Here is a 14,208-nt window from a genome sequence, read left to right as displayed (position 1 = left end):
ACCAGGTGCAGGCAAAAAAAAGTTTCTCCCATCCGTTGGTGGTATGAGATGAGATCAATGAACGGCCGATTTGGAAATCGTATAAATATTTTTATGCGAGAGTTCGTATGTAGTTTCTGTATGGATTGGTATCGTACGTGGCACGAAGTTTCCTCCGCAAAAACCCAGGTCAACTGATTCTTCGACCGGGTTTTATTGAACCGGTTCGTTTGAACCGGAATCGTTGACCAGTTCAACCCAAACCACGTTCAATTTCATATTTATCCCTTAAAATTTTCGTTAATATTTTGCATTCATGTCCCTAGCGTTTGAGACTTTTGAAGTTAACAACTAAAATTTAATATTTTTCATCTAAATTACTTTTAATATATTTTAAATATGATCCTGCAAAACATCTTTTAGAAGAGAAAAAGCATTTTAAGTGCTTGTTACACACTGTGTTTTACTTTTGCTTTCAACTACAGCTATTTCAATAAATTTGTGTGATATTTATATTTTAATATAAAGTAAACGAAATATATATATGATTACAAGTTTCAAAAGCAGGAGATCTAATTAGGTATTTTAATTCAATTGTAAAAGAAGTTATTCAGAGGATTCATCACTGTTTAAGTAACACTATATTTTCATACGACAGAGTCCAACTTACAAATTATCTTTAAAAACATGCTTAGAAATTCATAATTGATCATTTAAAAATAAGAAAAGTAAAAAATGTTAACAACCAAGTAACCCAAGTCAAACATGATGTACAATTACTTAATGTTTAAGAGTACATAATATGATTAAATAAACTTTAATAAGATTTTGTTGGAGATATGCATTCACTTTTCCCTTCAAAATGTTGGGTTAGTGTTGAAGATGAGCACTCAATTAATCAACAAAAACAATTATTGCTTTGATGACCAAACTACTCCACCAATTACCCAATGTGGTTGCAAATTCCCTTTTTTTTAAATTGGTTTCATATATTGGGAAGTGATATTAATGTTATAATATTCTCAAATTGTATAGTAGGTTTACAAAATTCGGTCGAATCCCATAAGATATGCTTTTTCATTCTCTGATTTCAAGATATGATTTTTCATTCTCTATTGAAACCATAGAAGTTACCGACTTCTAAGGATATGTGCAACGTAAGATATGCTTTTTCATTCTCTGGTTCCAAGGTATGTTTTTTCATTCTCTGGTGGAACCATAGAAGTTACCGACTTCTAAGGATATGTGCAATGTGACATTACTTGAGAAAATAAACAAAAAAAGGAAAAAAAAGAAAACTTAATATTCTTTTATACTCTCCCTCCACAATCCCAAGCACAATCTTAATGACCTAATAAACCCAATAAGCATATGTAATTTAGGAGCTCTGGCCCCATGTAACCTAATTTGAAGCTCATCTTTGGAGGCTTTGTCAAAAAGCAGGGGTAAAAGCATAACCAATTAGGATGTTTAATGGTAGGAAAAGTTTCTATCCTGTTGGTATTTGATTATACTTATTGTATGCTATCCAACAATCCCAATAGGTGGAAGCCACCATGTTACATGGCAAAGAGCTGGATCCATTGACCATAACAAAGCATAGTGTAGGTTTAGCTGGGAAAGGTCCATCCTGGGAAGAAATTATGTGAAACATAAGATAATTAGTAACCTGAAGCATGAGCACATCTTATCTACTCTGAAAAATGACAAGAACTGCAACAAGAAGATAAAACTAAAGCTTTTAAGCCTCAGGAGAAGCTCTCACAGAGCGCGGTGGAGGGATTTTAGTGAAAAGGTTAATAGCACTTCCTCCGACAGCACAGATCGAACAACACTACTACAGAAACTCTGGTCGACTAGCAAAACACTTTGGTTTATACCTGCACCTTTTCTTTCCTTAAGTTGAAAAATCAACAACAATGTTTTTGACCTCCGTTACTGATTGAAAGAAATTTGCTCGAATAAACGTTGCGACAGCTGAAGTTCATCACATACAAAAAAGAGTCCAAATTGATGAATCAGAAGAGAAATGGAGCGATGGCTTCAAACCACGTATGTTTCTAAAACTACATATGCACCCTTAAGTCATCACACTTTGATGATCAAGTAGGATTAATTCGACAAAATTTTAATGAGCATTCATTTAGATTTCATCTGGAGAAAGCACTTCGCATCAGTTAAGTTCCATGGTCGGAGACGGGGAGTTTTAGAAGTATCCTGTTCTACTCATTCTACCATCGCATCTATTTTCTCATTCGCAGGTTGATTAGTGCTTTTCCCTTTCTTCTTACCTGCAAGAAAACATAAACGATTCCTGGTATTATAAGAACATTCTTTCCAAGAGATAGTTAAAGAAAGGCAGAACATCAAAATAATGATACAAAATATGTCATGATTCAAAATAAAAATGAAATAAAGGCTGCATATCCACAATACTCATGATTAAACTTGGAGAAAGGCATTCAAATTGAACACAATTAACAGAAAATCAATCAGAGTACAGGTGAAGTATCTCATAATAATGTATAGCTTAATTTCCTTGCATCAGAGCTAATGTTTTAATACTTTGACCTTGACGCCACTAATATGAATATGAGGACGATTATGTCCCAATTTACATGACCATATTGGAAATCTATTTATAATTTTCTGTGGTTCACATGAAAGGAAGAAACATAATACATCTCAACAAAGAAGAGTTGGTATGACAAGTAGTTTACTAAAACTCCTCCAAACATACTGCTTGAAATTAATATGATCAATGAAGATGCTTAATGGCAGGCATACAATTTACGACATAGCCTAATCGTTTACTATAACCAAGTTCCGTAAGAATCAGCAATCGTTAACATTTGGGAAGTCTCAATGAACCATTGTCCTTAAATTTACGAATGATGGTTGGGCAGGCGCATTATAGCCTCTGAACAGAAAGAAGAAATCAACAAGGTAACTTTTCTAAGATTGAAATTAAGAGAGAGAGAGAGAGAGAGAGAGAGCTTGCCTTTGCCTCTCAATCTTTTGATCTGAAGCCTCGATTTCTTCTTCAAGTGAACCTTCATATGTGGCTTCTCACTAGTGCCTTGAGAAGACCCTACAAACAAATATTCCAAAACTCAGCACGAAACCTATGAGGACAAGAGCTATACAGCAATCTAACAGCACATCATAACTCTATATCCGAATCTCTACAAGACATATTAATAAAATGGGAAAAACATTATCTCTTCAGCACTCGAACTCCTATAAAGAGAAGAACATTTCTACGACCACCATAAGAAGGCCATGGTACAGCCTAAAAAATGCAAACTAATTAAAATGGAGTATACTGCAAGTTTCAGATCTATATCCAGTATTACATTTAGGGTGCTTTCATCTCAACATAGCTTTAGTGTTTAATTTCTACAATTAGCAGTTAATACAGCAGAAAAATGAGAACTGTTTAGCAAATAACACATTTGGCACAATGAGAATAAGAAAAGACAGTACGCCAAGGGCCAGACCCTTAGCTCAAGAATAGTAAGTATTTAAGACTACCAGCGGCTCATTCATCACTACTTTGATTATCAACTTGTGAAACATAGTTGTCCAACTGCATAAAATACTCAATAAGAATCTAGCATGGAGAAAAGGCAATAATTTTCCATGGGTTGAGTATTGATGTTACAGAAGGATAAGCTCGATAACTTGATAGTTATAATATTTAGAATCAAAACTCAAGTAGAATTACCTAAAGTAGGGCATTGGCAAGCAAGCTATTATGAGTTCATGAGCACTAACTAACTCATCTAGTTAGCTCCTAACGGCCTAATTTATGAACTTAATGCAAACTAATCTAAAATCTAACACAACTAAATCAATAATTCACAAGCATTTAAGAGAAATATACTGATAAACATTTATTGGTTTTAACTTATTACGTACATGAATTAATCAAACTTACTAAGTACCTTGATCTGGATGCAAATCAAACTAAATGTGAACATAATCTACCACGATTTTATTTATCCAGATTAGATAAACGCCACTTACCGACCGATCAGAGCGTAGACAAGTTCTAATTATCCAATGTGAAAATTTAATATATATTTTGAATAACACAAACTTTTCTACAATGTGAAAAGGTTATATAACTCAAATAACTAAAATAACTCAAAGTACCATTATTACACACATTATTAGTTGAATTAGTTACTGATAAATCCAAGATTTAGAATATAATAACATAGTAGAGGATCTCAAATTCATCTAAAAAACACACACACCTTCATCAGCTATCGCCATCTCCACATCTTCCATTGTAACCAATCCCTTCTCTAACGCCTGTTTTTGATCCTAAACCACCCAAAAAAAAAAAAAAAAAAAATCCAATGTTTAACAACACCCCTTATAAATCGAATCCAAAACAACATAACTGATCATTATAGACGCGAGAAAGAATCGTAGGTCTAGGGTTTTGGGGCAACACACCCTTCGCCATTTCTTGAGGAGCTTGCGCTTGCGCTTCCCGGAGAGGGAGACGGGTGGGCCGCGGCGCTGCGTGAGCTTCCCCGACGCGGGGTCGCCGTGGAGCGCACGCTTCTTCTCGTGGCTCCGCTCTCGCCGCGCCTTTTGTACCACGTTGAACTTCGCCATGGGGGACCCCGATCGAAGGAGACGAAGAAGAAGAAGAGAAACCCTAGAAAAACCCTAGCTCTCGGATGTTGTTGGGTCGGGGTAGAGTAATCCGCGAACGCGAGGGTCTATTTTGGGATATATTTAATATTCCCTGCACTTGGTGTACCACGTAGGGTGGTGCACCAAATCCCCTAATTATTGCTTAAAAATGCAAACAAAACCCATAACTAGAGAATATTTTCAAATTGGTCCCTCAAGTTTTTTTTTTATAAAAAATTAACACCTTCTAACATGGAGTACAATATACATAAAAGACAAAAATATAATTACAAAAAATTTTGATAATAAAGTTTTTATTTAAAATGCTATTTAGTAGGTCGAGAATTAGATCACTCACACCTGCATAATAAAAGTGAGAGATCAAAATCTCTCCCTGCAATATAGTTTACTTAGTTTTACCTAAATTTTAAATATTTAAAGTTTATTACAATGGACAAATTTAGTAAATTAGATTTGGCTTAAACAAAACTAAGAATTCATGAATATTGGTGCTTTTTTTTGAAAAACTTCAAATACCACCCTTATAATTTTGTACTTTCTTACTTTAGTACCTTATGGTTTAAAGTGTATCACTTTCGTACTTTATGATTTTATTTTTTCTTTTTGTTATTCTCTTCACTAATTTTTTCGTTAAATTAGTAACAAAGCTAAAACTAAAGGGTACTAAAATAAATATTCGATAAACTATAGATGGGGTATCTGAAATTTTTTGTATATGATTTAACAAAAAGTTAACGGAGGTGCTGACGAAAAAAAAAAGTGAAACTACAGAATAATAAATTGATATATTTTAAATCATACAGTATTAAAATGAGAAAGTGTGAAACCATATAAATGGTATTTGAAGGTTTTTTTAAGTTGCCACCTAAAATAGGTTTGGGGGAGGGCAAATCCGTAATTTTAGGCAAGAACAAGGGCATCCTAAATTTGTGCATGCATGTTCACCCTCGTCCTCTCAACCTCCCCTCTTCTCTCCATGTAAACTCAACAAAACCACACAAAACCATTTCCTTTCATCTCTCTCTCTCTCTTTCTCTCCTCATACAATCATAGAAAAAAAAAATAAAGAGGAGAAAGAAAGAAAAAATAAATACAAATAGAATAAAATGGCTCGTAAAACTCTAGTAAATCCTTTTATTCTGGTCCTCCTCCTTGTCGTCCCTTGCATCGCTGCATTTAACGTGACAACGCTGTCGTTCAACGACGCCTACGCGCCGCTCTTCGGTTTCAACAACATCGTGCGGTCGGCCGACGACCGCAGCGTCCGCCTCATTCTCGACCGATCCTACGGTGATCGCCATTTCTTTTCATATATAAATTTTGGATCAATTTCTTTTTTTCAATTTATAAGTGCTCATAAATGCATAAAATTAGCTTTTTTTCCCTTTAATGGAAATATTTTTTCTATTGTTGTAGGGTCTGGATTTATATCATCTGATATGTACCTCCATGGCTTCTTTAGTGCTTCTATTAAGCTCCCCTCTGATTACACCGCAGGAATTGTTGTTGCATTTTATGTAAGTATTTTTTAAAAAACTTATTATTATTTATCTCTATTAGTCCATTTAATATTGTAACACTATTGTATTATTACAAATTCTCTTTTTGATTAAAAAATGTATTTAGATTAATTAACATTCTTTTTCACATATTTTTTCAAGCATAACATTATTGTATTAGAATTTTTTCTGGTTACTATTTAATTAAACTAATTGCTAATGCAAATTTATTATTTGTTAGCTGAGCACGTTGGATTTTGCTAAATCTGCAATTTAATTAATATTTGAGGGGGTCCTAGTACATTTTGAAAATTTGAAAAATGAAAATTTAATATTTTGTTTAAAATTTGTAATTTTCTAACATCGTATGTTAAAGCGTGAATCTCGCCGTTATCTTCGGGTCAATTTTCCTTTAAATCCATAGGTTGACCAAGATAGGGGTCATTTACATAATTTTAGCCAAAAAACCAGGGGCATTTTCGTAATTAAGCAGCTTCCAATCCAAATATTCTCCTCAAATGCACCTTTTTTGGAGAGAAATTTGGGATCATGATAATCTAATTAATAATAATAATAAATATTATAACTTTATAATAGCTAAAGATAAGTAGTCCAGAGATACCAAAAGTGTCTATTCCGCGGGAAAAAAATTTGAGTCCTAATTATTAAAAAAAAGATAATCTGACTAAAATTTCATAAAAAATTTAATGACGAGTGACATAATCTTACGAGTTTGACGCATATTTAAAAGAACTTCTGTGTCTTATAATTTAATTTGATTTGATTTAATTTGATTTGATTTGATTTGAAAACATGTGCGCAGACCTCGAACGGAGACGTGTTTGAAAAGACGCACGACGAGCTGGACTTCGAGTTTCTGGGCAACATCAGAGGGAAGGAGTGGAGGGTGCAGACCAACATGTACGGCAACGGCAGCACCTCGCGCGGCCGCGAGGAGCGCTACCTCCTCCCGTTCGACCCCACTGCCGACTTCCACCTATACTCCATCCTCTGGACCGCCCAAAACATCATGTACTACTACGATCTCTCTTTCTGAATCTCTTTCGTGCATGCGTATTTCTTAACCAATAAACATTTCCCGACCCTATGTGAGTGTAGCGTTCTGTGTCAGATAAATTACCGACTATTCATTTGGAACTATGTATATTTTTTTGGTTGGTTCAGTTTCTACATTGACGACATTCCGATCCGGGAGGTTCGTCGGTCGGAGGTCGTGGGCGGCGACTACCCGTCGAAGCCGATGTCGCTCTACGCCACCATCTGGGACGCCTCGAACTGGGCCACGGCCGGCGGCCGCTACAAGGTCAACTACAAGTACGGCCCCTTCGTCTCCGAATTCTCCGACCTCGCCCTCCTCGGCTGCCGCGTCGACCCTCTCCAGGCGCCGCCGTCGACTTCCCGGAACTGCACTGCCTCCGACGCGGAGCTCGCGGCCACCGGCCTGGCCGTGATGACGCCGGAGAGGCGCCGTGCGATGCGCCAGTTCCGGGAGCGGTACATGACCTACTCCTTCTGCTACGACACGCTGCGGTACCCCGAAACGTTTTCCGACTGCGACATCGTGGAGTCCGAGAAGAGTCGATTTAAGGAGACCGGGCATTTGAGGTTCAGCGGCAGTGGCAGCGGCAGCAGCAGCGGCGGTCGCCATCGCCGCCGGTATGGGAGGAGACGGGCTCGGGTTCCGGTGGCCGCCGACGCCGAGAAACAGGCCGCAATGTGAGGAGGGGGAATGAAACTGCATGAAAGGGAGCTAAGCTAATGTGTGCACTGTAATGCTCGCACACAATGATAATTCTAGTAAATAAGGGAAAGGCTCGTGTGGTATAGATATTGCTGATATAGTATACATATAAATATAATGTGACTAAATTATGTATGTATAAAAATAATGGGGCTGATCATTCTTGGTTCTTCTTTGTAGATCATATTTACCGGCATTGATCAGCCCCATCATCTAAAACGACGTGAAAATATCAAAGATTTGGTACTCCAAACAATTTCTAATTAACTTTAGTTACTGGAATGAATACAAAATCCGCCTACAAGATGTATCAGATTTTGACACGGCCATAAATCACAGAACATGATTAGCATCAAAATGCTAGATATTTTCAGAAGAAAAAGGAAATGAAAAAAAGGTGCTCTTCTCTTTATGACATTAAACACAAACAACTTAAGCTATATGTCATCCGAAAAGCAGCAGCATCAAACAAATAATTATGTCATCATACGACACAAGAAGAGTGAACCTTTTAGTAAGAATAATCAGTTTATCAAGTGAGTTATAATAGAGTTACAGCATGAACAAACAGTTTGATCGGGTCGGCGATAAATGTGGCAACAGTTACAGAGACTAATGCCGAAACAAAGCAAGTAAAGCATGTAGAAGAAGTGGTCCCAATTTGTCGAATATTTCGGGATTAGCAATTGGAAAGAAACAGTGAATAGCAAGTAACTAATCAGAGAAAACCCATGAGAAGGACTACATTAGGGCTTTTTTAAAGTGTCCAATCCCCTCCATTTATGATGCTACTTGTGTCCTGTCATAGGTAACTGCATAAGAGTAACAGGGGAGCAGCTTTGTATTTGGCCCTAAACAGAACATAATGCGAACACTAACCATAAGGTAACAACATGTGGATTTTATTGATATCAGCTGTGCTCATTTCTTGTTTTCGTTTTCTCGAATTCTATGCAATTGAAGGCACCAAGAATGAACTTCAAGACAACTATATTGTTGGTTATCTGCAAACTAATCCCTTTCTAAAATGAAAAATAAGAAAAAACAAAAAAGAAGTTGGTATTGCATTTTTGTTTTTTGCTGTCAAAAAAAAAAGCCGTAAAAGTAGTGTTTGCCATCAATTTGCATAGAAATTCAAGAAAAAGCAAAAGACAAAAACATGGAAGTTACCGAACATCGACCTAGAATTTCTTTGTTAAGCCAGTGTTTGAAGAGATTCCTTCATCATTGAAGCATCAATTGCGCAATGTCCTTTCGGAAAACACCTGCCAACAGATCTCTTCTTCGCTCCGAAACCGAACAATAAGAACCATAAGATGGCAAGAAGGAAAAGCGTCTATACTGGCTGTTCATGCCTGACGGTCTTGCTGGCTGAGTCATCATGGCTATGGTCGGGAAGGACTTTGGCCGAACATTCCAAGAGGTGAAATGTAACTGGCTGCTGGATTCTTGATCTTTAGCTGCTTTTGTATTCGGCTTCTGCATTTTAAGAGACTGGTTATGAGCTGAAACATTCCGTGAGGAAAAAGAGCCATTGGTTGGTGTACTAGAAGGGTGGGGTCGGATCTGCGCCGATGGTTTTAAGCGGTCGAGCCAACGAAGGATCGAGTTCCCAAGATTCCGACCTACTGCTATATCTCTCTGTTGGATGTTCTTGTGAACTTTAAGAGCCACATCAAAAACAGCACGGGTGCGCCTGTTTGGGAGTTGATATGAAAAAGAATGAAATCACTGTTGGGAGTTGATATGAAAAAGAATGAAATCACTCTTAAAAAGTACGATGCAGCACAAACCATAAGAAGAACAACATTATTTACTGTTCACATTGTTCTTATCATCTAAAGCCAAGAAATTCACTGATGCAAATTGTGCAGTACAAAATTTGGTAAGATTCCAACTAGAATTGTCGAAATTTTACAAAATTCTGCGTGATGATTTTGAATAGTATAGAATATTATGATCTTTGTAGATCTTTACATTGGAAGCCCCTTTGTTTGTGTTTAAAAACTAGCGCATTATTAGCAGTTTGTTTCTGTAATGACATAAATGGACATGTAAATATAATAGCCTTTTTGTTTCTAGATATATATATATATATATATATATATACATAGAGCTAGTCTCCTATACTATCTATAGTACCGGGGCTCCGGTACTATAGTCTCGTTTTCAATCTTAGGGTATTCAAATCAACGATCCACACCGTTAAAATTGATCTACGGTATTTAAAGTTTTTAGAAATAAAATTTTATATTTTTTCAACATAGTTTACTTTATGACCAAACCATTTCAAAATTGGCAATTTTCAATGGCTACTATGGCGAGTTTGGAGTTTAACGGTGTAGAAGAATCTAAATTTCTTCAAATTTTGATAGAAAATACTTTAAACTATCTAAATTAAGGTTAATATTCTTGATCTTGAATTTAAAAGCCCTATGCTCAAATTGTAAAGATTATTCAATTTCCACAATCCATTTTGACATAATTTATTTACTAAGTAAACGATGTCGAAAAAAACTAAAATTTTATTCCTAAGAACTTCATATACCCTAAATCATATTTTACGGTGTGGATCCGTTAATTTTGATCAAACTACAGGATCGAAAAACAGGACTTAAGTACGGAGCTCGTTACTATAGATAGCTAGTAGTAGTTTAATTCTATATATATAATAATTTATATATACTATATATGTATCTATATATATATATATATAATATTATATATATATATATATCAAAATAAACATTCTCTAATTTGAAGGTCTAAAAAAGACTTTGGAAACTTAAAACATTTAATATGTAGTGTCTCCTAAATATATATTAACCTATATATGTAGGTAGGTAGTGTCCGTTGTGTGTTTATGCATTTTAGTGTGCACGCACGTGCTTGCACATGTGTGAAGTGTGAAGTGTGAAGTGTGAAGTGTGTTTTTTATCCGCACGTTAGTTTATTTGGACATGCATGCATGCATACAAAGCCCCAAAATATGTTTCTCGCAACACTAGTGCCTCATGTACTGTTCATATTTGTGACAGCTTGATGCATGGATAAAAGTCCTCTTAGTGTAACTAGAAAGGATAAAAGCACTTACAATGTGATACAAAATCATGCAACAATAAACTAAACTTGCTTAATAACTAGCATTTTGAAGAGCATGTGGGGTAAACATACAAAAAGAAAGAGAAAAAGAACCAAATTAAAGGGATTTGTTAAAAAGGCACAGCATTTCAAACGAATTTCGCTCTTTGCAAGGTATAATGTGCTAATTTCGCTCTTTGCAAGGTATAACGTGCTAATATGCAGATTGCATATTATTTCTCTTTTCATGAACTCCAGGCATTTTCTTTTTAAGTGTAATTTTATAGAGTAATGTGGTTCCAGGGTGCAAAGACTTTATAAAAAGGAGTATGTTCTCAGAGTGCATTGTCAAGTGTAATTTGCTTCTCTCTTGATTAGATAGGAGAAGAGCTCCTTTAAAGGAATAAAGAGTGACATTATGAATGCCTCGAATGAATAATGGTGAAAAAAGAAGAAAGAAAACAATACAAAATAGGTTTAAGACAAAAATTTGCTGCCTCTACATTATACTCTATACTTCAGGGAAAAAAAGAATAAAAAAAAAAAAAGAGATAAAGGCTTAACCTTGATGGAGACAGTATCTAAAGTTGAAATTGATCGCATGAACAGTGAGGCATCAGCACATGCTTCTAACGTCGACATATTCAATTAATCATAGTAAATTTCCGAGCTTAATCAAAACCAAAATGAGCCTCCAATATTTCCCATCATAAAAATTTCAATTCGATACGAAATAATCCATAAGGATTAAAATGATTACCCTTAAGAAATCTAAGATAATCAAAGTTCATAAGTTTTTCCCCATTTGTAGGACAAAGGGAAATCGAGTTTTCCAACCAAATCCTTCTCTGCAAGGATAGTATCTCATCGAAATAATCTCCAACAATATACTCTCAGCATTATCCTCAACCAATTACTACCCAATAATAAGGTATGATCAATCGACGAGCAAATTAACCATCTTAAATCCCATTGATGATCTCAGATAGAAAGGCGATTTAATTTGAAAATAACCAAAAATAACTAGAAAAACCAAAAACAATCAAAGCACACTGAATTGCCACAGACATGTTATAAATGATGTTTGAAAATTCATAAGGGTTAAAAATGTATTATGTATGGGTATTATTTTGATCCCTAATTTTTCATTAGATACATTAGCCCCTGAACCCTGATTCCTTGAACAAATATTTAGTTGGGGATTGTCCCCAATCTGAGATGACCATCTCATCCGCCGTTCATCACGTGAACGGCACGGATCTCAAAGCTGCGTGATCAGTGGACGGAACTGCATCACATTATTATTATTTACTTCAAAAATTTTAAATACAAACCAATCCTTGCAATTTCATCACCGGATTTATCAACGAACCAATCACCAAACGCCTCCGCAACCATATTCCACAGAAACACACTACAATTACCAAATCAAACACCTAATTCGCTTCAACTACAGCGAGATCATCAAAGCAACCCTACCAATCATCCACGAAAGGCAATAAACACTAGGGTTTTGAAGAGAGATCGATCGATCGATACCTCTGGAGGAAGTGCCCGATCCTGGGGTGGCTGGGTCCGATCAAACGGCGTTGGATCCGCAGCGCGAGCCTGTACGTCCTCCTCAGCCCCAGGAAGTACGCCGTTATCGCCGTTATCTCCCACAACACCATCTCCCTCCTCTCTCTCTCTCTCTCTCTCTCTCTCTCTAATCGGGGGTGTAGGAGGAGGAGGAGGTGTAAGCGGTGGTGCCTATATATATAGAGAGAGAGTATCAGTGGAGAAGATGCTTGGAGAAGGGGTTTTAAGATGCTACTAGTCTTAGTCGCATAGAGGGATGTGATTATTATGTCAATGGATACGAAAATTTTATCTGAATTTTAATCTGAAATAAGCAAATTTATTTTATACTAAACTAATATAATTTTAAATATAAATATTAAAAATAAAAACTTGACAGATATGAATTTTTATTCGAATTCGAATTTATTTTACATTATATACATAATATGCATATAAAAATTTGATTTTATATTTAAAATTATATTTTAAAATTTTAAATTTAATGTAATATATTTTAAAAATATTAAAATAAACATAGTTGTTTCGGGTACGAATTGTTGGATTCCGCTACTGAATTTTTGGTTGGATTTAAATTTGGATATAGAGTTTTAAAATTCGTTGGATTCAGGTTTAGATTCGGATTTCAGAGTCAGGTCCGGGTCCGCCTCGAATCCGACGCGTTCACATCCCTTGTCGCACTCTTTTTATTTTTATATTTTATTTAGGATTTGTATAATCAATATAAGTGGGTGCGGGAGAAAAGGGAGACATTAAGGGGAAAAAAAAAGAAAAGAAAAAGAAAAGGGAGACATTACGCAGTAACTGAGCTAAGCAAAATGAAAATTTCAATAAAAAAGAGAAAATTGCGTTTTTTTATTTGTAATAACCTGTAGAATTTATGTAAATTATGAATAATTTTAAATCTATTACTCGACCTTTTCTTTTTCTTTATTTAAAATGTCATTGATTAATTCAAACGAAACAAACTGAAATATTGGATAGTAAATTAAAATTTTTAAAAAATTGGAAGTCGATTCAAAATGATTCATTNTTCAATAAAAAAGAGAAAATTGCGTTTTTTTATTTGTAATAACCTGTAGAATTTATGTAAATTATGAATAATTTTAAATCTATTACTCGACCTTTCAAAAAAATTTATTTACTATCCAATATATTAATTTGTATGATTTTAAGTCAGTAAGCAATACACGTTTAATTAATATATTTCATGTAATTCTAGTTAAAATGTCATTGATTAATTCAAACGAAACAAACTGAAATATTGGATAGTAAATTAAAATTTTTAAAAAATTGGAAGTCGATTCAAAATGATTCATTGTTCAACAAAGTTTTGTACGTATTTATCATTTTATTCACATTTCATTTCAAATATATTCCAAAAATTTTTCTTTCTTATACACTCTTATTTTGAAGATTTATTAAAAGATATATTTAAGGATTAGATATTTTAAAGAATGAAAAAAGAATGCCAAAATCTTTGTAAGGGGTATATAGGCAATTGACCCTTAAAAAATAAAAATAAAAATTGAGATAAGCATATTCAACAATTTTTTTGGCTTCATTTGGATAAAAGGATATGAGAGAGAAAAAAAAATAGTTTTCAAAGTTTGAGCCACATTACATTTTAGTCCT

At 34.9% G+C, this 14,208-nt stretch overlaps 3 protein-coding genes across 3 annotated transcripts; 1 reads left to right on the top strand and 2 right to left on the bottom strand.

The window, feature by feature from the left end:
• LOC109712400 lies at window positions 1,853–4,711 on the bottom strand. Its single transcript, XM_020235949.1, has 4 exons — window positions 4,447–4,711; window positions 4,242–4,311; window positions 2,981–3,070; window positions 1,853–2,270 (listed from the first exon to the last, which is right to left on the bottom strand). The coding sequence occupies exons 1-4, from the start codon at window positions 4,609–4,611 to the stop codon at window positions 2,206–2,208; spliced, it is 390 nt and encodes a 129-aa protein (XP_020091538.1). The 5' UTR covers window positions 4,612–4,711; the 3' UTR covers window positions 1,853–2,205.
• On the top strand, window positions 5,612–7,893 carry LOC109713274 (probable xyloglucan endotransglucosylase/hydrolase protein 30). Its single transcript, XM_020237275.1, has 4 exons — window positions 5,612–5,943; window positions 6,070–6,170; window positions 6,976–7,184; window positions 7,338–7,893. Exons 1-4 carry the CDS (start codon window positions 5,760–5,762, stop codon window positions 7,891–7,893), a joined length of 1,050 nt encoding a protein of 349 aa, XP_020092864.1. The 5' UTR covers window positions 5,612–5,759.
• LOC109713438 lies at window positions 8,402–12,741 on the bottom strand. The gene is made up of 2 exons (XM_020237518.1): window positions 12,535–12,741; window positions 8,402–9,610 (listed from the first exon to the last, which is right to left on the bottom strand). Exons 1-2 carry the CDS (start codon window positions 12,663–12,665, stop codon window positions 9,139–9,141), a joined length of 603 nt encoding a protein of 200 aa, XP_020093107.1. The 5' UTR covers window positions 12,666–12,741; the 3' UTR covers window positions 8,402–9,138.

Source organism: Ananas comosus, linkage group 7 (genome assembly GCF_001540865.1).
Source record: "Ananas comosus cultivar F153 linkage group 7, ASM154086v1, whole genome shotgun sequence".
Taxonomy (NCBI): Eukaryota; Viridiplantae; Streptophyta; class Magnoliopsida; order Poales; family Bromeliaceae; genus Ananas; species Ananas comosus.
Note: the sequence above shows the minus strand (reverse complement) of the source record. Positions and strands in the feature narration are given on the sequence as shown.

Excerpts from the sequence above, each read along its gene's own strand:
- LOC109712400 (XM_020235949.1), bottom strand. The coding sequence starts at position 4,611 with ATGGCGAAGTTCAACGTGGTACAAAAGGCGCGGCGAGAGCGGAGCCAC. Across the intron at positions 4,312-4,446 it reads TCCTCAAGAAATGGCGAAGG|GATCAAAAACAGGCGTTAGA; the intron begins GTGTGTTGCCCC and ends TGGGTGGTTTAG. Across the intron at positions 3,071-4,241 it reads GATGGCGATAGCTGATGAAG|GGTCTTCTCAAGGCACTAGT; the intron begins GTGTGTGTGTTT and ends ATTTGTTTGTAG.
- LOC109713274 (XM_020237275.1), top strand. The coding sequence starts at position 5,760 with ATGGCTCGTAAAACTCTAGTAAATCCTTTTATTCTGGTCCTCCTCCTT. Across the intron at positions 6,171-6,975 it reads GAATTGTTGTTGCATTTTAT|ACCTCGAACGGAGACGTGTT; the intron begins GTAAGTATTTTT and ends ACATGTGCGCAG. Across the intron at positions 7,185-7,337 it reads TGGACCGCCCAAAACATCAT|TTTCTACATTGACGACATTC; the intron begins GTACTACTACGA and ends TGGTTGGTTCAG.
- LOC109713438 (XM_020237518.1), bottom strand. The coding sequence starts at position 12,665 with ATGGTGTTGTGGGAGATAACGGCGATAACGGCGTACTTCCTGGGGCTG. Across the intron at positions 9,611-12,534 it reads ATCGGGCACTTCCTCCAGAG|GCGCACCCGTGCTGTTTTTG; the intron begins GTATCGATCGAT and ends ACTCCCAAACAG.